The sequence below is a fragment of the Acanthopagrus latus genome, chromosome 2, assembly GCF_904848185.1.
Source record: "Acanthopagrus latus isolate v.2019 chromosome 2, fAcaLat1.1, whole genome shotgun sequence".
In the NCBI taxonomy this organism is placed as follows: domain Eukaryota; kingdom Metazoa; phylum Chordata; class Actinopteri; order Spariformes; family Sparidae; genus Acanthopagrus; species Acanthopagrus latus.
The window spans coordinates 13,061,016-13,087,866 of NC_051040.1; the positions used below are offsets into that span (position 1 = coordinate 13,061,016).

At 42.3% G+C, this 26,851-nt stretch overlaps 2 protein-coding genes across 3 annotated transcripts in view; both read left to right on the forward strand.

The window, feature by feature from the left end:
- The first annotated feature begins 150 nt into the window (after positions 1–150).
- On the forward strand, positions 151–7,081 carry c2h19orf47 (chromosome 2 C19orf47 homolog). 2 transcript variants are annotated; one of them, XM_037122434.1, is made up of 8 exons: positions 151–207; positions 1,403–1,490; positions 2,273–2,387; positions 2,577–2,658; positions 3,243–3,368; positions 3,517–3,666; positions 5,050–5,123; positions 5,207–7,081. In XM_037122434.1, the coding sequence occupies exons 1-8, from the start codon at positions 189–191 to the stop codon at positions 5,771–5,773; spliced, it is 1,221 nt and encodes a 406-aa protein (XP_036978329.1). In that variant the 5' UTR covers positions 151–188; the 3' UTR covers positions 5,774–7,081. The 2 variants fall into 2 exon arrangements, with proteins under 2 accessions (XP_036978329.1, XP_036978340.1); XM_037122445.1 differs by having other exon boundaries at positions 3,517–3,591.
- A 2,533-nt stretch (positions 7,082–9,614) lies between these two features.
- The window catches only part of ttc9b (tetratricopeptide repeat domain 9B), a 29,708-nt gene continuing 12,471 nt past the window's right edge, over positions 9,615–26,851 (forward strand). The window contains exons 1-2 of the mRNA XM_037086728.1: positions 9,615–9,749; positions 9,874–10,479. Coding sequence (XP_036942623.1) covers positions 10,011–10,479 — 469 coding nt within the window. The 5' untranslated portion in view covers positions 9,615–9,749; positions 9,874–10,010. The remainder of the gene's footprint in view (positions 9,750–9,873; positions 10,480–26,851) is intronic.

The window sequence follows — 26,851 nt, forward strand, 5'->3', positions numbered from 1 at the left end:
TTATAAATGTCCCCACGGTTGTCTTATGAGACCATTTCGTGAGAGTTTTGCGGTTGTTTGTTGCTCCCTAGCGTCCATTAATAAAACTTCACAAGACTTTCTTCTCGGGGTTCGGGGGGAAGTTGCGTCACTGGGAGCAGCGCGAGCTGTCCGGATGTAGCTGACGTCACCACACTTTCATTGTAAACATGGCGTCCGTGACAACAGGTGAGAGCATAAAGGCCCGGCTAGCCGACCTTACCACTCAGTAACGATTACACTATTTCCGTATTTCGCTGCACATTAAACATAGCCGTCAATCGTGAATACTGTTTAGAGCTTTTGTAACCGGATTTGATTTGAATGAATGCACAGACATCGTCTTTCAATTCATGGCTGTGCTAATGCTAATGCCGAATGCTAACGCAGCTAGCTAATTCATTGCTCCCGTGTATATGTGATTTCTCTTTTATTGATTCAGTCAGACTACAAGAGAGAACTGTGAACTGATTTGAACTGATTTGTTTTTAATCTGTGATGGCTATATAATCGTTTTATGCTAACATGTGCTAACCAGCGCTCGATCTATATCGGATCTGAAATCAGTTTCAAACTCAAATTAAAATATTCGCTAAATCTAGCTTCAAGAGGTTTGGTTTTTTTTTTTTTTTAGAAGTGTTGGGCCGTCATTTGTGGTTCTCCATTTGCTGAAGTGTCAAACGAGATTTCAGCCACCGTGTGAGCTTCATCTCTTGAGCTATGAGTTCATCAGTCACAGTCACACCATGCTGGACATAGCCATTGTTCTGGCAGCTGTTGTGCACCCTTCACCCTGTATCTGTTACTCCAACCACAAGACGTTTCATAATTGGTGTTAAAAATAACCTCCAGCTGGTCGTGGTCAGCATGTGTTAGACCTCAGCATGCTGCTGTCTCTTTAGGTTTATGTCTCCCACTGGTGTGTGGTGCCAGCAAGGTCTCTATCCCACTCTAGTCCACAGTATCACTGAGGATGACCATCTACTGAATAGCAGGCCAGTTTACGCATTATAAAGGCTCAAAATAATATGGAACCCTTTCATTGGTTGGATGATCATCAGAAAAAAATCCAATCTTGATAACTGCTCAGTGTCACGAGTAAAATAGAGAGAACTTTGACTGGTTTCATCCTCCTACATTTAATTTTCTGCTTCTCGCTGTTTAAATCTTTATTAATTGAATACATTCTGTGATCTGTGATCTTTGACAGTGATATGTTAATAAACTGAAAGTTTAGAATAAAATAGTCATAAGTTAGCCATAAGTCATAGCCATAAGTGTTTTTTTGTTTAATTAAATTAAAATAAATTAATTATTAAGTTGTAAAATTTCTGTGGCATGACTACTAATGGTCTTTTATTTGTTTTTACATTCTCTTCTTAAGCCACCTCAGAGTGGATTCAGTTTTTTAAGGATGCTGGGATCCCAGCCGGCCTCGCAGTCACTTATGCAGTCTCCTTCGTTGACAACAGGTAATTAAGTTTCCCTTTTTTCATAAGTTTTCCATAGCACGCAAAAGATCTTGTGAGTTTCCTTGGCACGCTCGCATCAGGCCATACCTGAGCTGAAAGACAATTAATTGTCAATCTTGGGAGCAGAGTGGAGTTGGAGCAGAGAGAAAGATGGTCTCTTTCACCAACTGAGCTGTTTCAGATAATCATTAATCCACACAATCCACATGTGATGATAAACAACTGAATCATGATCAGATGTGATGATGTGAAAAGCACAAGTTTGGACTGTGGCTCCCCTCAGAAACCAGATCTAGTTGGCAGCTGAGTGGTGTCCCAAGAAGCCACAAACCAAAGTGTATTCACCTACAATGGCCAAAATAATAAGGGAGAAATTGTAATTGTTGAAGTTACTATTCAAATATAAATTATTGTTAATAAAGGTAGCTGGGGTCACCTATATAAGTTAACATGAGACTAACATGTCCAATGCCGTATGTTCCTGCAGTTTGCCCGCTATGTAGTGGCTGGTGGGAGTGCTGCCAAACCTCATTAAGATCATCTGACAAGATTATCTCAGCCTGAGATAAGAGAACTCAAATCAGTACAACCACAGCATTTTGTGATAATCTGAAATGTTATGAGCACAAAAGCTAATTCAGTTTACGTCTTCTCATGGAAATTGTCACATTCCTGATAAAAGTTGTCTACTGAATAATTTAGCTGTAGGTGTAACTTGTTTTTCTTTGATGCAGACCGAGGAAAGTGCAGGCAGTATTTTCTGATTTTTCATGTACCTGCAGGATCAGCAAAAACATGCTGATGGATCTCAGTAAAGACATCATGATGGACCTCGGCATCACAGTCATAGGCGACATCATTGCCATTCTTAAACATGCCAAGCAGGTCTACAGGCAGGTGAGATCAGAAGTTATGAAGGTTTGAGTTGGATGATGCATTTACAAATAAAATACCACTGAATCGTCTCCACTATTGTTGAATGCAGTCCTGGAGAGTGGATGTCTCTTAAAGTCACTGCTGTCTGGTCAGTGAATCACAGTCGACTGTGGCTTTATATAACCACTGTATTATGTATTCCCTTATCAGGACATGTGCAAAATGGCCACAGAGGCCATCTCCTCAGGACAGACCAGTGTTCAAGCTGAGCTCAGAAGAACTGCCAATACTCGTAAGTGTCCACGTCTGACTTATCTACATCAAGTTCACAACGAATCAATCATTGATGTATGATGCATTTTGTCACTCATGTCATGATATGTTTCTTTCTCATTTCACCCAATATTTAACACTAAATTGTTATGAGACAACCAAGTGACCTGTATATCAGTTCAGCCAGAAGTAATATGAATTTTTTTCAAGCTTCATTTAACCAGGAACTCCCTTGAGATTAATATATCTTTTTTGAGGGAGACCTGCTGTACTTGATTTTGAGAGGAAGTCATCACATCTATTGACAATATATGTGTGTTTACTGGCTGTGTTTGTCATTGTGATGTCAAGGGAATAATAAATGGCCTAATCTAATGTTACACAAACAAACCGCACCTCTTAGTTTGCCACTGTTCAGGTTTTAGAAACCTTCCGTTCTTCGAGATGTGTCCTCATGCATGCACTTCACACATTTCAGAATGTAACTGTGAAGCCCAGCTGTCCTCTGATCTCGTCTCGGAGACAGAACATGAAGAGTTCGTGTAGGAAATGAGCCAAATCACGACTACTGTTCTCTTTCTATCATTTTTTTCTTTTGCTCAGCTGCCACTCGTATGATTGCCAACGCTTTGAGCCATGACTCCCCGCCGGCCACTCCAGCCCGTCGACCTGACAACCGTCTGTCCGTCACTGTGTCCAACATGCAAGCAAACAAGAGTGGCAAAGCAGGTGAATATTATGGAAGACTCCTTTTTCCCCATCAGTCCTATATTTCCTGTCCTTCTGGAGCCACGAGTCTTGTCCTCTTTTCTTTTCTTGTCTTTTTATTTTTTTCTTCAACCTTTGTCTAATCCTCATGTACCCACCACTTTGTCAGTTGTAAGTCAGCCGGCAGATGAGGGGAACGGTTTGCCAGGAGTGAAGCGCCGACGTGTGACCGCTGAGATGGAAGGCAAGTACATCATCAACATGCCCAAAGGCACCACGCCTCGTACACGTCGCATCCTGGCCCAGCAGGCCAAGAAAGGTAGGCCTGACCCAGTGGCCTTGTCGACAAACGCTCAAGTAATGCTACTGCTCACCTCAACTAATCAATACTTAAAATTTTCGTGGACTTCTTTCATAATAAACCTGAATAAGGGCACTGGTAAAGGGAGCCTGTTTGACGTTCATGCATTTCTGTCATGTTTTGATTTTTTTTGTCTTAACACTTCCCACTGCACTTATAATTAATCCCTCTGTGAAAACTCATTTCCCCCTTTGTCTCACATCACTTTTACCTGATTGTAAAAACATTTTCTATAGCATGAATGCTTTAGTTGGTTCTGTCTCTGAAAATAGTTTCAAAAGTCTTGTAATATTGAAATGAAATGATCCCACCATCAAATGTATGTCTCCCAGAGCTGAAATTACCATAAGATCATCATCGTCAAAATGTCTTATCAAATTTAAAGTGAACAGCTGGTTAAAATAAACAAAGCAACAGTATATATTGGTTGCTATGTGTATAAATGTAATTTGTAAACCTAATTTTTTTCATTTGCATTTATAGTAACTATTAAGATGTGATGATGATGATGATGATGGTGATGATAATGACTTGGAAATTCTGGAGATTGTTTGTTAGTTTAGGCTCAAAAAGTGCTTGAAGTTTACTCTTACAAAGCTGCACAGAGGCTATAATCAGCTCATATTATTTGTATTCATTATGTGAAAGAAAGGCATTTTGAGCCCTAGCTTTAACCTCTGTCAGTATTTCCCTTCATTAGGACCCTCAGAGTAATAATGTAAACTGAAACTCAAATCAAAGCTCAAATCAAAGCTCTGTCACATGACAACCACATTTAAAACTAGAACCCCCGGGCCAACATGTCAACGAAAAATTTCACAACATAGTGCATTTACGGATGTATTAGAAATGTTAGGAATAAAGATAATATTCACTAATAGAGTACAAATGTTCGTAAGTTCTTCAACCTTCACAACGCCCATTTTATTCCATAAAAGGTTGTAAAACTAAAGATTTGGTGCCATAGATGTTACATTTGAGGTTTTTATGATTAAAAAACTTGCTCAATTGAAGCAGCTACTCAGGTTTGTGGAATTAAATCTGTTTTATTTGTTTCAGGACTAATGCACTGAAATGTTAAGATAAAGAATTGTTTTGATAAAGCTTTTAACACCTCTTCAGTGTTAAGGTAAGAGACTGTTGCACACTGCAGCCCTCTCAGCAGCGTCGTCTTAAAAAACTGTAGATCAGCACAACAGTAGTGAAGTGAAGAATTTTTTAAGTGATTATTTTATCAGTCACTAATTAGCTCTTAAAATGTAATCCAAACCTAACACAGTAAAGCTGTCACAATAATTGCTGTGTAAAACGTACTAATTGCCTTTTGTTCTACTTGAAAAGGTTTTAAACGCACCTCTGTGTTTGAAAGACTGGGGGCTGAATCGAAGGCAGACACAACCACAAGCAATAACAAGGTAAGACCTGTCAGTACTTTGTGATAGCTCTCATTATATTATTTGGATACAAGTTTTGTGCTCATGGTGCTCCTGTTCTGCAGCCCACCGGTGTGTTCAGTCGTCTGGACAGAAGGGGGGAGGAGGAGAAGCCTGGCAAAATGTCTGGAAACATGGATGTAGAAGACGAGGACGACAGTGACGGAGAAGGATCGGTCCTCCAGTACGCCGGTGTCCTCAAGAGACCACCTCCCTCCCAAAAGAAGGAGCCAGCTGCAAAACCAGCCCCGACAACACTGCGCCGCCTCGGAGGCAAATTCAAACTACCTCCTTCTGACACTCCCACATCATCTTCCTCTAATGGCCTCCCCCCTGCCAAGATTAGTGTGCTTCAGAGACTGGGTAAGCTCCCCGCCACACACCAGGGCAAGGCTGTGTCGCTAACACCTGCAGCCACACAGGACAACAGGGTGACCACCAGCACCAGGGCCAGAGCCCAGGAGAGACTGACCATAGCCAGCCCCAAGGTCACCAGCAGCACTGGGGCTGGAGCAGCAGCAGCATTAGCAGCAGCAGCAGGAGGAGGAGGAGGAGGAGGAGAGCCTGTGGGGGCCCAGATGGACGTGAGGGCTATCAGTGTTTTTAAGAGACTGGGCAACAAGAAAACCTAACGCAAAAAAATTCTCAGACTCTTTGTATACGTTCTTTATAGAATTTGTATCACCGCCTTTTTGCAATGATCAGGACTGAAGATTGGAGCCTGAGTGTATGGACTATTTTGACGCTATTTTGTGGCTTTAGGATTAGATAAAAAAATGTTGTTTTTCTTTTCCTTTTTTTTTTTTTTACACTTGTCTTGCTGCCATTGGAATATCACCTTCGTTTAGTGTTCAAGCTTTTGATTTGAGGACTCAAAGTTCTCTGCGTATCAACCAGAAAGTTATTTATCTTGTCTCAGTCATATCTGCATTTTTATCATTTAAAAAAAACATATATTTAACTATATCTGTTAGCTTAAGGCATGAGCATGACCTCAACCTGGCTGCCTTCATGGTGGTTTTAATTTTACCCTGTAACTTCACATATAAGGATGCTGCTGCCTACACTTCCCTTTTTAACAGAGTTCTCCCCCAGGATGAGTATGTGGTAATTTTATTGATATTTGCCTGAAATTGAATTGTCTCTGAAAGATTATCTGATGTAAAGGTCGTGATAGAAGTTTTGTAACACCTCAGGCAACCAAAGTTAAAAACACAGCAGTCGGGCTAGCTATAAGGCGTTGGTTAAGTCTTTCTAGTTCCTTCACCACCTCAAAATTACCTCCTGTATTGTAGTAGGAAATGTGTAGAAGTGCTTATAAAAGGCTTGTTGATATCAGTGAGTGAACACAGAATGACCTCTTTGAACACTTGAATCAAGGAACAGCACCGCACCTCCTCCTCCTCCTCTTCTTCTGCGCTTCATGGAGTAGACGCTCACACCTCTGAACTAAAGACACCCATGTCAACTTTTCTATCATAGTGCAGAGCATTTTCTATAGCCACCTACTTGAAGGCCGGATCAGTAGATTATCATTTATTTTCAAATGCAATGTATAGATTTGTTAGACTTGATTTCAGACGGCACAGAAACTGCTCTGCTGCATATTTTTCTATGTGGGCATTCTTGTATCCAGTATCCATGTAATGAAACTCAGAGATGCCATCAGACCTGGTATCAGGGGGCCACCGTAGCTCTCAGTTGATAGCTCACCTTTTAACCATCTTTAAGACTTCACACCAGAACTTTGTTACACTGTAAATATTTGAAATGTTGAAAATCACACTGAGGAATTTCTATTGTTTTAAAGAACAAAGAAGAGCAAAAGACACCATGAAGTGACATGTTTTTTTAAAAACAATATAGAGGAAAAAAAACATACTGAACTTGGAGAAAGTGTGCTTGGAAAACAATTAAAAGAGAAAAAGGGTCCAAACGTGTTTGCTGTTCTGTTTTTTTCTCTCTCTCTCTGTGAAGTAGGTGTTTATGGTGCTTGTCACTGGAACAACCTGTACTCTGCAAATCTTTCAAACATCAGCATGACAGCAAAGTCAATATTTATTAATCCTCTGGGAACATTTCGCTGATCATTTATCAATAAACCCATTCAAGTCCCACGGCCCTCACAATTAGGGCTGCTGCATAATGTTGGGTGGGCTGTCAGACTTATGTTAATGATGTTCGTCAGAGGAAGCCTCCGCACACTGTACAGCTGCAGCTGGGAACATTTGGCCAGATCTTAACTATATGTTTATAACTGCTAAAACATTTACATCTTCATACCGTTCTTAGCCAAGTAATCTAAATAAGGGAGCATGTGGCAACTTAGATACAGCCATAATTATAGGCTACATCAAACATCAGATTTACTTTAAATGTTGGGGGGCTGACCCCACGAAAGCCAGGGGGCCAAAATGACAATCTGCCTGGTGTAGTCTGTTAAATTAATCCAGCCCTGGTTAGTAATATGATTAAACACAAACACACTCTGGAGTTTCAAACAATCACATCATGGAAACTGAAAGTATGGAATTTTTGTGTTAATGTACCTTAGTGCTTAAAAAGCTGTCTGAACGCTGAGTTAACAGCTATCACTCCCTCAGGGGTCACTTAGGCTGGTTATAAACAGATAATTAATGACTGTATAGTAAAACACAGTTATAATAATTACATCTCCAGAAGAGACATTACACTTGTTAACAACTATTTCACTGCTACATGACAGTGTTTTATGTACAATGTATAAATGTTTATATGGCCAAGTCAGTTTTGTTTAAAAATACTTAAAAAATAATACTTGGGTAAAAGTAAAGATGTTGTTTTAAAATATTACTCTGGTAAAAGTGAAAGTCCCCCACATGTATTTCATAGTAAATGTACTTCAGTGTTAAAAGTCCAAGTATCAGTTAACACTGTTCACACCAATCCAGCACAACGTTAAACCCCCATATTGCTATAATGCAATGGTTTGCCAAAAGTCTTGGTTCCTGGCATTGATGTGGATGTCGATGCCTCTTGACATGCACCGCCCCTCCAAACACCACTGCGGACCAGATGCACCATCTCCAGTGGCAGCTGCTACACCTCAAAAACTGCTCAGGAACGACTCGAGGGACATGACAAGGAGCTCACATTGTCAACCTGGCCTCCAAAATCTCCAGATCTCATACTTATCTAGGATCTGTCTGATGTGCTGGAACAAGTCAGATTCATGGAGGCCCCAGCCCCAACATACAGGACCTGAGTAAATGTACTTATTCCATCGCTGTCTGCATTCTAGTTTTGAGCCTCTGCTTCATGATTGTTGGTGAAATCACAATAAACAATCATTCACTCCCATAACAGTCAAACTACTCGATAATCAAAGTTTACTCACTGATGGCCACAGAGGTTGTGAAACATGTATTTTTAGTGCCACTTGAGAATGTAGAATCATGTTTGTACTGATGATGAACGTACAAACCTTTTTATTATGGGTGATCTACAGTGTGATTAAGCCCAAGAAAAGTTTCCCCACTGAGGTGATTAAGTATTTCAAAATCAAGCAGGGAAACCACAAAAAAAAAACTTTTTACTCACTTTTCTCTAGTTGGCGGTGCTGCATCTTCACCATGCAGGTGCCAGTAACCGCTGCTAATCAAAGGTGACAACATGCACGGCAATTATCTGTGCTGACCCTGATCGTGGACTCATCATTAGTCATGACAGCTCTGAGAGCATGGCGGCAGAGCTTTTGTCAGTGTTAAGTTGTTCTCTGACACCTGCTGGGCTGCAGATGTTTGCATGAGTCAGTGAGAGGAGCGCTGAGGTAACCTCATGTGAGGCTTTCCTCTGCGTGCGGATGAATCACACCTCACAGATGCAGCTTTAATTAAAAATAAGGAGGGAATGAGGTTACAACCTTGGAGACATCCTACAGTACTGAAGAGAAGAATGCATCATCTGCTGCGTGAGATTGGCTGCTGTGTCAAAAAAATTAGTGTAATTGACACTGTGTCCCCTTGAGGTCGCTCTCTTCCTCCTCTTCCTCTGGTCCTTGCAGCCTCCTGCTGTCTGTCTCCATCTCCTTGAGCACCTTATCTGCTGAAGTCATGAGGCGCTCCAGATTGGCTGTAATGATCTCATATCTATAGAGTGAATATGAAGTGAAGTGAATGCTGAATTAACCTGTTGTAGCTTGTTTTTATTTCACGGTCGCTGTCAAACCAATGGGGATGACGTAATCCGCAATCTTATAAGACTATACATGACATATTGTAAATGCAGGAGGATGGATGGTGTTAGTAGGGCCTTTGCCTTGTAGTCCATTAAATATGCAAATAAGATGTTATTTATGGATATGAGTATCAGAATATAATGAATGCAAAATTGCATTTAATCGATAATTTCTGGATAATTCGCCACGTTTCTTCCTTCTTCTTTTTGTTTGTCATGTAAAATCTCGACTGCAGCAACGCCTCACGACTTTTCTGTATTCCCCCACAATGCTTTGCGGCAGGGGGGCTGTCGTGTGTGCGTTGTTCGTGGTGCTGAAGCTGCGCGTGCCTCGGAGGCTGCTACCATAGAGATCCACCCGAGCATCCTTCCGCGAGACGGAGCCCGAGCGAGGTGCCAGTGTGTATGTGTGTGTGTGCGTGGTTTTTTTTCTCGACGGCTGGGAGGAGATTCAGGATGTTTTCTGACAGCTTTTTACAGCCTTATTTATCGATTTATGACTGCCAACGTCCTGTAGGTTAATTCTAGATTCGTTCCCGAGGCACAAGCTGCAGCCAGGAGCCGCTTGTGAAACCGTCTTCCCGGCTGTTTGTCGAGGCTCTCTCCGGCTCCCCGCCTGTCCAGCCGTGTTCGCCGCTCCATCCCGCATCCTTTATGCACAGCACGCTGCTCCGGTCCTCCCCGACAAAACACACATTCGTGTCCGAGCACCATGGCCCGCTCCAGCCGCTTTCATTGAGAGAAATGGAAGCCAAACAGCACCAGATAAAGAGCCTAAAGAGCTACCCAGAGACAGGTGGCCGGAGCCTGGCAGCGGCCGCCGGAGGAGGAGGAGGCGACGGCGGCGGGTATCGTGCCGGCTCGGCCGAGATGGAGATGGAGGCGAAGATCCAGAAAGCCATCGACTTCAAGGCGGAGGGTCACCGCTGCTACAAGGAGAAGAAATTTCGGGAAGCGATCGGCAAGTACCACCGGGCGCTGCTGCAACTCAAAGGGGTGCATGTGGTCGACGGGACGACGGGCTCCGAGGTCAACCTGCTCACCCAAGCCGCCGCCAAGCTGACCGAGGAGCAGCGGAGAGCCGTGGAGAGCACCGAGATCGAGTGCTACGACAGCCTGACAGGTGAGCAGCGCCGGGTACACCCTCACAAAAACACCGTGAAGCACCGCTGACACCATTGTTCGTTCCGGTTCATCGGGTTTACACGGGATAGTAGCCTGTGGTTGTTCCTGCAGCTGCTGTTAATAAAGAAAAAAAAAAGCAGGAATGCACCTTTATTGTGTCTGTCTGACCTAATCAGTGCAGCATCCCGGCACTGCCAATCATTTATGTGCCAGTTTCTGCTTCACCTGATACAATGCAAAGCAATACGCGAATAAAGCCACAGGACCAGAAGCCTCATGTTATGGAGAATGTAGACATGTTTTTTTAATTATGTATGTGTGAGGCAAGTTCACCACGCTGCCATGTTGTAACATCTCATGAGGGGCTCTGAGGTGAAAACAACCATCCTCCGGGTGATGTAAGGCTGTGTCTAATGCAGTGATTTCAACACAGGGTTAACGGACAAAGATGAACTCATTACTGCTCCATCGCTGTAGTAATTACTACTATCCAATGCTCACTTCATGCTCCTGTGCAAGAACACACCTATTAAATGTTCAGACTTTTAATAAGGCTGTGTGGGGTGCCCCAAAAAAAACAGGCCTATTAAATGGTAAATGCGATCAGTGATTATTCTTTTTTATTTTCTCAGTCACTGGATTAATTTAGTGGATGGGATTTCAGAAAAGACGGATGAAAGTCCGTTGCACGTTCTTGATAAGCCCAAGATTATGTCTTCTAATGTCTTCTAATGTCTGACCAACAGTCCAAAAACCTCAAGATATTCACTTTAAAATGATATGAAACCAAGTGAAGCTCCAATATGTCCCACTGGATAAACCAGAGCTTGAAAAATGAATCAATATTAAAGTTGTTTGCTGATTAAAGCTGCTGTAAGCATCATTTTCTTGTTAATATACGTATTAAATAACTCTATATTCCATCAGTAATCACTGTGTATGGTCAGTAACTCATGTCTCTCCTCCCCCGACTCGTGCAGTAAAAGAGAAAATAAATGTTCTGGTATCCCTGCCCAGATTATCCAGTCAGGACAGAGAACTCCACAGAGAGGCGGTCCTGTCTGCTCTGGTGCGACACAGAGAGCAGGATCCTCATGTTTTTCAGCAATGGGTGAAACAGGGAAAACTACCAACCTCAGTGCTCCTGGTAAAAAAACGATTGAAAACACTAAAGAGGCAAAGAAAATAAGAGTGCGGTGATGTAGAGAGGAGGGAGGGTATTGCTAACTTCAAAACAGGACAGGAAGTTAGCTAAAATGACACTTACAGACAAGACAATTCTAGATGCAGGAAGCTGATTATTGAGGCTCGTTCAGCTTGTCAAAACAGTGTATTTTACAATCTAAGGATGAGGTTCATCAGCGTTCTTTTTCCAGGAGTTTAAATTGTGTTGCTTTAACATCTACATTTTTGCAGTCAGAATTAAATATAATTTACCCAACAGATTAAAGCAATGTTTATCTTACAGACAGACCTCCTACTACATATATTGCACATTAATTGTGCCGTGTAAAAACGAGTCTGCAGGTGTGTAGTATGACATCAGCGTGTCATACTACTGACTAGTTCGCTGTTAGGGGTAGCTGCTGCATGATAAATTAGCGCAGTGGTTTTCAAAGTTTTTGTGTCCGAGGCACACCAAAGGGCAAGCCAAAATGTCAAGGCACAGCTGTACTCACATCCATGCAAAATAGCCTCTATAACACGTGTTATCTAATCACTTTGTGCATGTTTATTTTTAGTCCTTGGACGGTTTTTAAAGGATTTTTTTAGGGCATAGATGTTGCCTTTGTATCAGGAAGTGAATGTGTACAGCAAAGGATAGATCGAAATATTATCAAACAGTTTTTTTGCAGTCTGCATTGACTTTGAGCGCTGTGGACCTCCTGTTGAAGACCCAGAGATTAAGCTTTTCACATTATAGTCATATTAGCTGTACTATAAGGAAATAATCTTACAAATTTGAATGTTTTTGGTTGTGTATAATGCTGCAGAAACATCAGTAGGACAAAAGAAACCACACCATATTGATTAAGTCAGACCAAATACTTATAACAATACCTCTTATAAGGACTTTTTAGGTCTTAAGGTTTTAAGGTCTTTTTACCATATGTCATAAACTCTGGGAAATGCCACTTAGTGCACATTGAATTTAGAATATTTTACCACAGATACGGAAGATTAGGTCTTCTGTTATCGTGTCATTTCCAATATATCACTTCAGCTCAAAATGTAAATGAGTTTGATGAGAATCATCAATCAATGATCTGTTACTGTTCATTAGCCCTGACTGCTCAAGCCAGAGACAGTATTTCAGACAGTATTCAGGAAGAAACATGTCTTCTAAGTGTACTGTGACGTTCATTTAAACATGTATCTGTATATCAAGAAATATCCACAATATGGTGACAATGATATGAGAAGTGCTATAATCTCCTAGTTTTGCAGTACAAGTGTAATTCTGACGGCAGAATGTGCTCAGATCATGACGAATGTTGACATGAATGGTGCAACAGTTATATCACATCACTATATTTGTAGATGTGGTGGTTTTGGGCGACGAGTGTGGCCTGATGTTGTGTCTCGCTGCTGTCCCAGGCGCTGCCCGGTCAGCCTGCCATGATGCATTGAAGGTCGCCTTGTTCTGCGCAGCGTTCAGGGTCTGTCTAGAGCCTGTGGGGAGGCCACCGTGGCGTGAAGGAAAGATGTGGGGAGGGAAGGATAGGAGAGGAGGGGAGGAGGAGGGAGGGAGAGCCTAATAAGGAAGCGGTTTAGAAGAAGTAGGTATGACAGAAAGGAGAAATAGAAATGAAGTCAGATGGAGGGTTGTAAGTGAAGGATGGCAGAGAGCAGTGGAACGGAGAGGGGAGAGGAGCGGGAGGAAGGGACTGCTAGCACACAGCAGGGGGCCATATTTACCATGGCAACCATCGCTGGGCCTTTTTCCTGTTGTTGTAATAATTCAGCTCTAACCCGGCGCTCACTGCTGCTGCAAACAGTGTGTGTGCACATGCGCAATCACACACACAAAGACACCTCACTTCAACCACTGATATGGCTACATGTGTCTGTATCTATACGGGTGACTTATTGGATTTTAATGATTTTACACTGCCATAAACCCCACAATCTCTCCGTTTGTAGCCCTTTTTGGCTGTCGTTGATAGTTTTTATCTATACAGCCGTGACCGGACATTTCCAATATGCTGTATTGATTTCCCTGCCATTACTGTGGCAATCCTGGTTTTATCACAAGGCCATTTGCCATTTATCTGATGGAGACTGAAAAGCACGGACGCTCGCCATTTGACTTCAACCTCACACTATCAGTCAAGTCATCAAATAAAAAAATAATAGCTTCATAACCTGGCTACTAATGTTAGCAACCCGTGTTCCTGTCCTGCCAGTCTGATATTAGAGGGGCAAGCTAGCTAGTTGGATATCAGCAAACAAGCAGCGATTTTTTTATGGTTGTTATAAAGAAAATGACCATAAAAGAGGTCTCATAAACCTCAGTTTGAAGTGTCACCATAACATTTCCACCCTCGATCTCAACAAAAATCAGCACGACTTACCTCCAGGCGTAGATATGTAGAACTGAGGAGTAGGTCTTAGTGGTATGGGGTGCTGTGGGATTGGTTTCTCCTAAATATATAAGTCTGCTCACAAACATATAGTTTTGTTCTTAGAATAGCTCAGTTATTTCCTAAAAGTGACGGGCACTGAGTGGTTTTTAGCAAACAAGATAAAATGGTGCATTTCTGGGGACTAATTTAAGCCTCGGATTAGCACACATTTGCTTTAGTGGGTATTTACAGCAGCGGGACAATGTATTTAATAGTATTTGTGCAGCAAAGGAGCTCTATATGGTACAGAGGATAAATCAGCCTTTAGCTACACAATGCTTGTACGATAGGTTAATTGTTGGATTTGTTCACAATAAGAGAAATAAAGAACTTTACCATTTTATCTTGAACATATTGTTTTTACATTATGTTTGAATAATAACAAACGCTGAAATGCTAAATATAAAAATTGTCAGGATTTGCCAGGAACGACCTGTGCAAGACCTATGCAAGACGGTAGGCAGTCGAAACAAACAGTTATGATAACATAAAGCTAAAACAGTGGGGAAACAAAAACTGAAGAAGCAGGCTGGGGGTAATTCCAATAATCTAAGGAGAAAAACAAAATACAGAACCAAGAACAAGCCGGTGTGAAGCGGGCAACACAGGCAGCAACACAGATGAACTGACAACTCCAAGAGGGAACGCACATGAAGTGAATACGCAGGAGGATAATCAGGGACAGGTGAGACGAATCAGAGCAATCACAAAGACAGGAACTAAAACAAAACATGAGATGGGAGGAGAGTCTTTATGACTGTGATCCCACCCACCGCTGGATATATTAGCACAATGGAAGTCACCTCAGGGATTTCAGAAGATATTCAGGTGATTTAAGGGGAGTGGTGTTTGCTTGAATATGTTAGTCTAGTCCAGTGTTTTTCAATCCTGTTCCTTGGGTGTTTTCCTGCCCCAACACTTAAAAACGATTTTGTCGTCATTACACTTCAGCCGAGCTCAATGACAAGCCGAGCATTTGAATCAGGTGTGTTGAGTCAGGAGTCCCCAGGATCAGGATTGAAAAACACTGGTCTAGTCATGCTCATTGATTTTGTACTGTGACTGACATTTGTACAAGTTAGAATCTATTGCCCCGACCACAGCTCTGAAATATCAGTTGCCTAACTGTGCTGTGTATTGATAAAAACGTTGTGTAGTCCGGGGTGTTGAAGAAGCAGATGAATTCGTAATAGCACCCTTTTTCTCTCAGTCTTGGATCTTTAACTCCCTCTAAACAAGACCTATTCAACTGACAGCCCCTGGGTTAAAAGCGGCCCTTTAACAACTCCCTTCCGGTCCTTTGATTATTGCATTAGTAGGCTAATTGACCAATTCATTAGTTCTGTCTGTTGCCAAGAACAGAAATAGTCTTGTTTCATTAAAAATGTTTAACTCAGGTTGCTCAAGCAGGAAGGAATTCAGGTGAAACAAAATTACTTCTCAGGTTATAGATGTGCATTGCTCTTTTTCTACACTTTTGTATGTATGAAGCCTCTTTTTCAGTTGTGAAACTAATAAAGTGTAGCGGGGAAAAAAAGTACATTGTTGTAACACATTGACATTTCTAGCTCTAAAGGTCAGACATAAGGGATGTAAATGTCAGGCAACTTGGCACTTCCAAAAAAAGTAGTTGAACAGGCCTTTTTAAAACTAATAGCATGTGTATTGTAACACGTAGTCGCAGAAGAGTCAGGGAGAGGGTCATTGGTCGGAGAGACACACCGCTGCCTGTAGTATTCCTATATGTTCTGTAGCATCTGTGATCACTCATACCCCTTTTCGACCAAGGTGGATCAGGTGCCACTCTGCAACCAGCTTTCCTGGCCGACAGCCAAAGAAATGACTCTCAGCTAGGAAAGCTGGTTCCACAGTGGCACCAACACTTTGCTAATCTCGTTGTTTAAAAACCAGATCTAGCGTTGCCTGTTTCCAGTTATTCGTGGTAGAATAAACAAAAGGTTTTCACTATTTTCACTGAAGCAGCAGTGGTCTGAGGACCAGTCGCTGTAGTAATAGACCATAGTTGTTCCTCACAAATCTGGGATGTATACAGTGACTGAATTATGTGACACTATGGTGGCTCTTAAGCCCATGTTTGGCAGGCTGAACCACCTTTGGACCAGCACTTGGTTCACTTTAGTCAAAAAGAGGTATCACTGTGAAAGAACAACCACAGATCAAGCTGCCACCTCTGTAACAAAACTCTTCAGGGAAGACATGACTACGGATGTTGTTTATACTGTGGAGTTGCGGTTACTATCACGTTTTTCTGGTTTGGGCCACCACCCCGTTAAAAGTAATCAGATCACAGACTGGCTGCAGACATGTTAATTCCATATTCAAGGTTACTATCAAACTATTGCAGTCTGTGATTACAAGCAGATCGTGTTGATAAGAACGGAATGAAAAGAACAAACTCATAACTAACTGAAGTCGGACAGAGATGAAGCAGTGACTCATCGGGTGTTTACTGTAGTAATCCTGCTGCAGGTCTTGTCGTGCGGCTCCACCTGGTTAACCAGAGTTCTGCCAGGCAGACCGTGGTCACCCTGGTTATGAGCCAGCAGCTGCCATCCGATTGGTCAGCTGTCTCTGTCTCTGACACATGATAGGAGGGCAACAGCAATGGTGTGTGAGTGTGTGTGTGTGTGTGTGTGTGTGTGTGTGTGTGTGTTTGTTTGTTGTCTCAGCATTCACAGGCCTGAGGGACAGCAGCTAAGGGTGTGTGTGTGTGTGTATGTGTGTATGTGTGTGTGTGTGTGTGTGAGAGAGAGAGAGAGAGAGAGAGAGAGAGAGAGCGAGAGGGAGAGAGAGAGAGGGAGTTGCTTTCAGCGCTGGTCGTCCACTGCTGACATTGCTGATTTGTTTGAGTGGAGTGTATTGGTGTGCATGTGCATTTGTGAGATGTTGTGTGTGTTTGTGTGTTTTCTCGTCTTCGTGACTTTGTTGTGGGGAGGGCGAGCTTTTCTCTCACTGCATCAGTGCAATTATTCAAGTACAAGTGCAAGTTTTCTGTTCTTGTTTTTTTTTTTTTTTTTAGTTTTCAGACGGTGAGGCAATAGTTTGTATCTCACACAAACAACCAGTCAGCCAGTTTCAAAGATCCAGCAAACCATCGAGTAAGCAAATAACAGCAGTCACAGATAAATATAATTTATAACAGCAGATGCAGAAAAAGAAGAAGCAAACAAAACAAAGCAATAACCATCAACAAACAAAACGATAGGTAGGCAGAACAAATGCCTAATTAATTTAGAAGAAAGCCGATAAAAAGGGAGTTTGGCACAAACCTTCGACCTCAATCCAGGATTTTTCTTCATTTTCATTAACATTTTATTTTTAGATGTTTGTGTTAATTTCTCAGTGAATAATGCAATGATCTTGATGGAAAAAATCAGACACTTTTAAATGGCTGGAATCTATGACTGAGTACAATTTGACGAGGGTCCAGTAGATTTAAATATGCTTTATTTGATATTGAATGAGCCTTGATTGAATTAAAGGGGACTGACGGGCCTCAGTTTTACCACTTGTTCTTCCTCCACCACTGGTTTAGTTTGTCAATCACAGCAATATCTTAAAATGTTGGTGAGTGAGAAGTTTTTTTCCTGAATGCTCCCTCTGCCACCAGCTCAACACACTGATACAAAACACAAGATGGGAAGGTGTAAAATAAAAGAGGGGAATATTTGAGTATTGTTATTATAGGAAAGATGGGGGCAAGAAATAGACATTATATAGGTGAGTGAATGTGGATAAAAGAAAAGAAGAAACAGAGAAACAAGTCTCAGCACCAAAAGTAATATCACCCAGTTCTGTCAAACAAAAACACGATGGATGATGAATGTCCTATTTGCTGGCCTTGTTAAGGAGACACCCCGACTCTGCGTGTCCCTGTAGGGCTGTATCTAAATGGGTTACATCGTCACCACCACCGTCTGCGTGTGTCGCAGTTCACAGTGCTGCAACATGTTGGCCAGAGGCGGACTGCCTGCCTGAGCCATCCATCCACCCACCACAAACACACTGGGAGGCACATACAGAAATAACAGATGTGACTGCAGTTTGTTTGCTCTTTTTCCTGATATTGATCACGAAGCAGCACTTTCTACAGCAGCTAGTCTGAGTTTACAGAAACTGCACACAGACGGACTCGGATGAACCGGTTAGAGAAGCTAAAGTAACCAGTGGCAGCACAATTTGAGATCCAGAGTCTTGCTCAAGGACACTTTGACACAAGGAAGAGCCGGGGTTCGAACCTCCAACCCTGAGGTTAATTGACGACCTGCTCTGCCTCTTGAGCTGCAGCTGCCCCAAAGGAGCCGTAAAACAGGGGGCAGGCCAGTGTGATCCTGTTGTGAGAGAGATCAATCTGACTTTTCATTAACTCCCACTCGCTCTGATCTCTGCCTGAAATCTCCCTTTGTTCCTCCTGACTGGCTCAATCTGTGAATGAGTCATAATTCACAGGAGAGGCGCAGCAGGAGGAGATGAGTGAAATCTTTTGTTTGGTACAACCAGCCACCTTTTTTATTCAGCTGATTGCCTTGATGATGATCCAGCAGTTTGCTCCCACTCGTCACATTTAAAGGAAATCGTCAAAGGAGCGAAAATAAAAAAACACAAACAGTTGTTTTCTGTGGGGAAACAAGAAAACACGGCTTTCGAATTCTGCACGGTCTTTTGTGTTTACATGCAGAAGCAGCCATGGGCTCTGATGATACAACCTGATAAGACTTTATTGACTGACTGAATGAGTAAAGATGCTGTGATGTTTGTAGAGACCCGCTGTGCTGTTGCAGTTTATAATATGATCTCTTGCCACCTTATCTACAATAAACCACACAGTCAGTTATAATTTCCTGTTCAGGAAGGAAACAGAATATGTTAAACATAGTCACAAGCTGCGATCAGTAGTGGCCGGAGTACTAATTAAAACTCTGTCAGCTGGTGCTGAGTAGGTAGACTGCGGTGGGATTTTATAGCAATTTTTTGCTGAAAACGATAAGATCAGTGAAAGCAATTCGGTAGAACAAAGTTCCGGGTCGTAAAGCAAAAACAAATGACCTGAAAAATGTGAACAGGCTACTTAGAGCTGAGGGCAACTGCAGAGTCAGGTGATAATTAATGGTTTGCTACTGTGGACAAGATCTGTTACATTTCTCATGGTCATTAGACCCATTGTTGATATAAAAAACATAAATCAGAGCAGCTTTAACGAGAAAAAAACAACAGTATAAACTCTTTCTGGTCCAAACTGAACAACTGGAAAAAACTATTTCAAAACACCAGATTCATCCTGAACATGCGAGTATGAATATTAAAATATGGTCTGCATGATATATGAATGGGGTAAATACCTGTTACGGCCAGGTGTAGCCACAGCCTAATCATCAGAATATATACAGGATACTGTTGCCCCAAAGACAACTGCTAAAAGTCCTGACTTCTCATCAGAGATAACTGGGATTGTTGCCCTACAGACTGCTGCTAAAGTCCTGACATCTCATTAAAATATCCACTTATGTTACCCTAAAGGTGGCTGCTCAATGTCCTGAAGTCTTGTTAAAAATATCCCAGTTTCTTGCCCCACAGATGATGGCGAAAAATCTCAATGTCTCCTTCGAAATATCTGGTTTTGATGCCGCAACGATGGCTGCAAAAAGTCCCCACCTCTTGTTAAAATGCCCTGTTTTGTTTCCTTAAAGAGGGCTTCAGAAAGTCCTGACAGGTTGCTTAACCCACCCAGTTGGAGTGATCTCTAAACAGTTGTCTCTCAGCTGGAAGTTGTCTCACTCAGGTGCCGGTGGGGCAGGAATGTGCTTGGATCCGTCACATCATTCGGAGGTGGTCTGGCTCACATTACGATCAAATCTCAGCTGGTGTAAATGCAATGCCTGCTCACGTCTTGCTGCTAACTAAAGCTAACCCAGCAAAAGCCACAGGAACGTACAGACCTGAGATGTGGCATGTCTAATTTGCAAGTCAGCAACCCTGACCACTTTCCATACTGAGATTGATACAAACTAATTTTACTAGGTGTAAATGCAAAGACCCGTGACATTATCCAGATAACACAATCTGGATACAGATCACATGTTAATACCAGGTGTGTTCCATCACGTGTCCTGTGTTCAGAGCCTCAGGGACATTTCACTGAGGCCATCAGCGAACTTTTGAACCATGACATGCAATTACAGGCCTCCTACTAAAGATTTAATGAGCCTGTTGTCGGCATCAACATCTGTTCCTCACTAGACCAAACAGTAAAGCTCTGCCTTCATCATCAATCACGAGACATACAGCTGCAGTGCTTTCGCTGCACTTCTTCTTTGGCCTTGAAGACTCACAGCATCACAGCTTCAGATGGAGGCTGCTGGGTCTGTGTTAGAACAATGTAACACCACAGACAGGTTGATTTCACCAGTTCGCTGTGAACCGCTGCTGGTGAACAGCTTATAAAAGCAGAAGAACAGAGGAGAAAACTCCTCCCTTTCATCTGCTGCCAGCTCCGTCACCAGGGGATCTGGTGTAGCGCATGAGATAAAGGCAGAAGAGGAGAGCGAGGACGAAGAGGAGATGGAGAGAAGAAGTGTTAGATCAAGGTTAAGATGAGGAAAAACCAGGGCTGTGTAGGCAGTTGGGAAAGGAGAGAACTGTGCAATGTGCTGGTAGGAGGATGAAGGAGGGAAAGAGATGCCATGTGAGGGTGAGAGGGGGGATGGGGGGAGGTTTGGTTGGTGTTTTTCCTCCCTCTGTGTGCGTACGTCTGCCATTGGAGGGCTGGACAGTCAATGCGTCGTGTGCCAGGGCTGCAGATGGCGTGGCATTGCTTTCAGGAGTACGACTGGCTCTCTCCCTACTGTACCACTCACACTGTACTCTATACCAACCCTTATGAATTATCTCAGCTGAGAGAGGAAGATGGGGGGAGGGGTGAGTCAGTAGAAAATATGCAGAGGCTGAAATGGGGGAGGGAGTAAAACCAAGGGAGCGGGAAGAACTGGACAGAAGTCTTAAATATGGGATTATATGATGGAGGAGGGAGGGACCGACTGTAAAGAAGAGTGACAAGTCGGGATTGGGGGGAGGAAAATGACCACCTTTATGACCTCCAAGTAGTGAAGGGAGGGTTTTTTAAAGCTGCATGTGAAATGTTTTTTTTTTTTTTCTCATTGTGAAGTGGAGGATGCTGAGAAATCCAATTCAGACCAAACTGATTTATATCAGAGCCTTGACAGGTCCAGATGACTCCTGTCAAAAAGAGTAAATAAGATTCAGTCATCTGTTAGGAAGAGAGGGAGAAAGAGAAGACAGGCAAGAACTCAGAGGGGGAGATGAAGAAGGACATGAGAGCGACAAGCCAATCATTTGTATTATGCGTTTTATGTAGTTGAATTATCTTAGCTGTGCTGGTGTTCATGAGGAACTTGAGGGTTTAATAGTTGAATTTTCCATTATTTGTAGAACAAGAGGATAGTTAACAAAGAAAACAAACATAATTTTTACTTGATTGTTTAAAAAAATGGACGGCGCCATCTTTTCTGAAAAAAAGAACTCGTAGCAGGGGGGCGACGTCATTGGTTTCAAAGAGGTTGGATTGTATATAAGCGTATAAGAAAATGACCCATACTTGATTAATGATCAGTTACCTTGAAGACAGTTTCCTAAGGAGTTTATGTTCTTAATCAACAGTTTCAAGCCTTCTTCGGCACAGCATGATGTTCATTTTGTGAATTATGGTCCCATTTAGTATAAAAATGGATGATTGAGGTTTGGCTGCCTTGTGATCCGCAAGTTCTTAGGCCATGTCCACACGTACCAAAACAATCTTTATCCCCACGTCTTCCTTGGCATCACTTCAAGAATATTTGCATCCAAACGGATCCATTGTGAACGACTCAACACACTGTAGTTCACATTCCAGCCCTATAGGTGGCGCTTGAAGTTCACCAAAAACGGAGAAAAAGAGACGGAGCACGCGCATAAAGCTTGCGCTCTGTTTACAAACAGACAGTAGACAGAGAAACCGAACACACGAAGAAGAAGACGAAAATGGCTAGCGTAGTGGCAGCGGGGCATGATATTTTGCCCTAGTGACCCTAATAGGCTCAATATCTTCTGCGGCACTAACCTAAGCATGTGTTCCGCCATTGTTGTTGTTGTTGTTATGAGATGTCGTTGGGTTAAGAGGTCGAAGGCTAGAGGTCGAGGGGTGGGGCAATGGTGTCATTGATACGCAAAGTATGTAGATTCACCGTCCACACGAGAACACAAGGGCAGCGTGTGCATCTACACACAAAAGCATTTCCATGTGGATGGCCCCTCAGTCAGATCTAATCAGGGAAAAATACCAAACTCTAGACTACAAAATCAATGTGTGACGTCACAGTGGGTTTACACACTGATGTGAGTTGTCGTACTCGAGGCAGAGGTGGCGGTGCATCCCTCCACTTCACTCAACCTGCTGCTGAAAATGCAAGAAACAGAGAGAAGAGGAACTATGCGTCAATAACTCCTAAAAATCTCCCTATTTTTCACAGTCTAATGTTGGCAGTTATGGTTCACAATGACAATGCTAATTAGCACTGAAGCTGAGGCCTATGGAAGTTTGATTAGTTTTACAGATATTTGCCAAGCCAAAGTGCTGGACAGTAAAAATAAGTTTTCAGCTAATGATCGCTGCAGTCCGCCTGAGAGGGACACAGATGTTTGTAAACAAGACTCATGACCATCAAACTAAAAGTTGTTGAGATATTTCCCTAAAAATAATTCCAGCAAGCTTGAAACGAGTAATAAAGGTTTTAACGAAAGCGCTTTTGGCAGAAGTATGACACTGTGCTGACACCTCAGGGATCTATTTTCATGCTCTTGTGTTTGTTTGTGATACGTGTCAGTGTGCGGTACGCGTGTGATTTAGATGGGCAGATCATTTTTTGATATGGGCTGACAGTTGTGTGAAGTAATGAATAAATTGAAAGTGTCTGTCAAAGCTTTTTTTAGTCCGAAGCTGAAAGTCATGGCATCAGCTGAGAGGAAACTGAAACAGATGCCCTCTTCTGACACCCTCGGTGAGTTGGGGGGGGGGGAGCGAGTGCAAGAGGCAGATAGATAGAGAAGCGCAGAATATTCATTCTCTGTAAGCCATCAGTAATGAGAATTTTCTGAAGCTGTTTGTGCATATCTAACACCCCCTGCTCCAGCAGACAGTACAGAGTGAACCAATTGGCTGTTTATATTTATCCTCTGAGCTCCACACTGATAAAAAGCCATGTTGGTTGCTATCTGAGCTTCCCGTTCTCGGCCTGCCCGGCCTGACACTGAATGCTTCATTACTTGCACTGCCGGGGGTTGACATTGAAAACTCGTCCGTGGCAGTGAAATATAAAGGCTGTGTCGAGCCTGTTTTGCTGATCCAGCGCAGAGGTTGATCCTCACTGGAGCAGGTCTAACAGCACCAGTCACGTTTTTAAAGACGGTCAATTATAAAGAGGCAAAATGAGAAATTTAAAGCTTCTATAATCAATAATTTCAGATTAACAATGGATCAAAACACCACTCATGTATGTGAAAGAGGTCGGTTGTAGTACTGATAATCTTCCCCCCTCATCTCTAAGGAGCTTTTCAGCATCGTTCAGCATATTAGTACAGTTTCCATCCTAATGGAGCGTACATTTTAACCTAATTTCCAGAAAATTGTAAGAAGAAAATGCAAATGAATGCAGTGTAATATTAGGAGTCGGGTGAATCAAGATAAACAGCTTGTGGGCGCTAATCTAGATCAGGGGCCATTAAACCACTGCAGAAGAGGACAGGAAGACAATGCTGCTGGATCTTTACTTTTCTTTATGTTGCAACTTTACCTTGCTTCATGTTCAATTTTCAGTTTACGCTCTGGTTGGATTTAGGCACCAAACCACTTTGTTAGTGTTAGGAACAGATCTGGCTTGGTCAGCATGCAAAATAGTATGGTCGCGCATACTATGGTTTTGTGCTTAAAGAAGTATTTCACCACTGGAAAGAAGGCCATTGCATAAAAGACCACAGTGGACCAATAACTACGCGTTGTCTGGCAAATGCAAAGTCTACTAGATAAAGAGTTGGGTGCTCTGAATGCAGGCAAAATGGAGTTGTTGTTTTTTAGCTCCCATTAAAGAAATGTTTAAACAATCAACTCGAGCTGTGGTCCCTCACTCAGCAGCCTTCTTGCTGTGCTGTAAGGCCCTTTGCTGCCCGTCATCCCCTCTCTCTCCCCTGCGTTTCCTGTCCCTGTCCAGCCTTCACTGTCTTAATAAAGCATGATAAAGCAGAAAACATGACGGAAACTTTGTATTTATGTTCATTTCATCTATTAATTTGAAGAAGGTTACAGTCTGCTCATCAGCTCCACGCAGATCTGATATTTCCATCTGTCACCAGTCTTTGACATTTAAGCCACATGCTTCATATTCATCATTATTTTTTCTCTGAATCAGTTCCCATTGCACTTTATTGCATCATAGATGCATCAACTTTACCGCCACAGCCAAGCATAAAAACCCTTTTGCGATATTCCTACTTTCGACTTACATCCCGCAGCTTTGTTGTTTTGTTTCTCTCAACACTCGCATCAGCAGGCAGCTGGTTTCAGCACAAGCTAAAATAAAACTCAATGTGAGCTACCTTTCCAGCCAAATTTAACAGATAGACACAGTTAATGACCACCTGGTGAGCAAAATGCAGCATTTTACAGCGAAAAAGAGCCAGATATTTCCCTCAGGATTTGTTGAAGACTCACTGACTTACATTCATCAGGTGGACACAAACATGACACCACGTGAATCTTATTGTTACTCTGTGTGTCTGCTGGATGTGAAACTTGCCAACAAGTTTGTAATATCGTATTAACAGTGTTGTCCTCATTTGTTTCAGCCAAAAAAATCAGCTTCAAACTGAAAAAGTCTAGTTGCAACTTCCTGTTTTTTGGCTTCTTGGTACAGGATGATACAAGCTGTGATCCATATTCACATCCATACTGTGTGCTCAGTGACTGCTTCCTAAACACAACAGGCTGCCAACACGTGGCTGTATCATCTTTAGAAGTTACGAAAGCTTATGCCTTATCCATAAATTTACTTCAGGTACTTAGTGGAAAAGCTTTACTACCTCACAGATTAAGGCTGACTCCATCAGATTCTGAGCCAAACCATTTGGCAGTTTCCTCTGTTGACCTTTCCAAAGACTCCCTCATCTATCTTGTAGCCCGTTTAATGCACAGAGCATGTTTTTCTCACAGCTGCTGTACACAGATCATCCAAACAAACCCCGAAGTGGATCAATATCAGCAAACACAGTCTTCATTTTACCTTGCAGTGTTTGACTTGAGAGTTGTACAAGTTGATAGAAACAACATGTTTGACAGCAGCAGGAGACAGTATTCAAAGATCTGCTGAGCTGAAGGCAAGAGTCTGCGTAGTGTCCGCAGATGACATGAACAATCAGATAATGGCTGAGCTAAGTGCCACAACAAAATTATGTCTCTTTCAGGAGATCCAACTACAGTTAAAACCTCAATAAAACTCTTGTTATGCTTTATTAAACTGCACTTATCTAGGCATTGAATGTCTGTTTTTACTCCTGAGTATAAAAGCAATATAGAAAGTATTGGATCCTCCTGGATGTAAAATAAGTATAGCAATTGTAATGAGTTTTAAAAAATCATAACTACATGAACTCGAGGCCTCAAGAAGCCCCACAAAGACCCACCCTGAGTACCACGGGCTTGCAGTGCAGCTTAAATTCTGGAAACTGCAATGTGCTATGGAGAGCATTAAATGATTTCATCTTCAGTGAAGTCATAGCGAAGATAGCTTCCTCGCACTTATAAATATTTAAGTGGATGAACATTAATCTTGAGTCAGCGACTATTTTAGGAGAGCAGAACAATGTATGTGGGTGCAAATGATAGAGTAAAGTAGAAAATAGGCACAGCCAGGACCGGCGTGATGCTGAGTGTGTGGTAAAAGTGTAGACAACTGAAGTAAGGGGGTAATCTCCGGGCCATCATGTAACTGAAACATACTGTGTGATTAAAGTACAAAAAAAAAAAAAACAGTGGAGACGAGTAGATCTTGTTTTTAAAAGCCGCCCTCTTTGCTCTCTATGAGATCTAAAGCTCCCTTTTTCATGTAATTCCACTCCCAGGATCAACGTGGGTAATCCATGTAAAATGTGTTTGATGTACCAGGAGCTTCCAAGCATGGCAGGCGGTGTCGGTGTTACGAGGGAATCAACATGCCAGCATGGAGATTTTGGAGTAGGGGGCAAGACGAATGCTGTGAGGATAGCATTGCAAATGTACAGATGTATGAGAGGCAGATTGAGTTATTAAAGGGATGTTTTTGGGCAAAACGATTGTTTGGTTTCTTGAGTTATATGAGGAGAGTGATAGCCTACCACTCTCATGTGTGTCTGGCACATTTAGCAGAAGGACTCGAGACAGCTAGCTTGGGTCTTTCCAAAAGCAACAAGATATGGCTATCAGCACTCTTAACACAAACCCTCCATAACAAGACAAATAGTTATTTACATTTTGTTTTTTTACAGGTTAAACAATAAGATATAACCTGTCCTTTGTCTGGGCAAAGGTTTGGTTAGCTAGCTAGCTGGTATGGACTTCTTGTAAGACACGCCCTACACATTATTTCAAGATGGTTGTCCTGTTCGTAAAAACCTGCAGAATCACAATGTAGGCAAAAGTTAAGT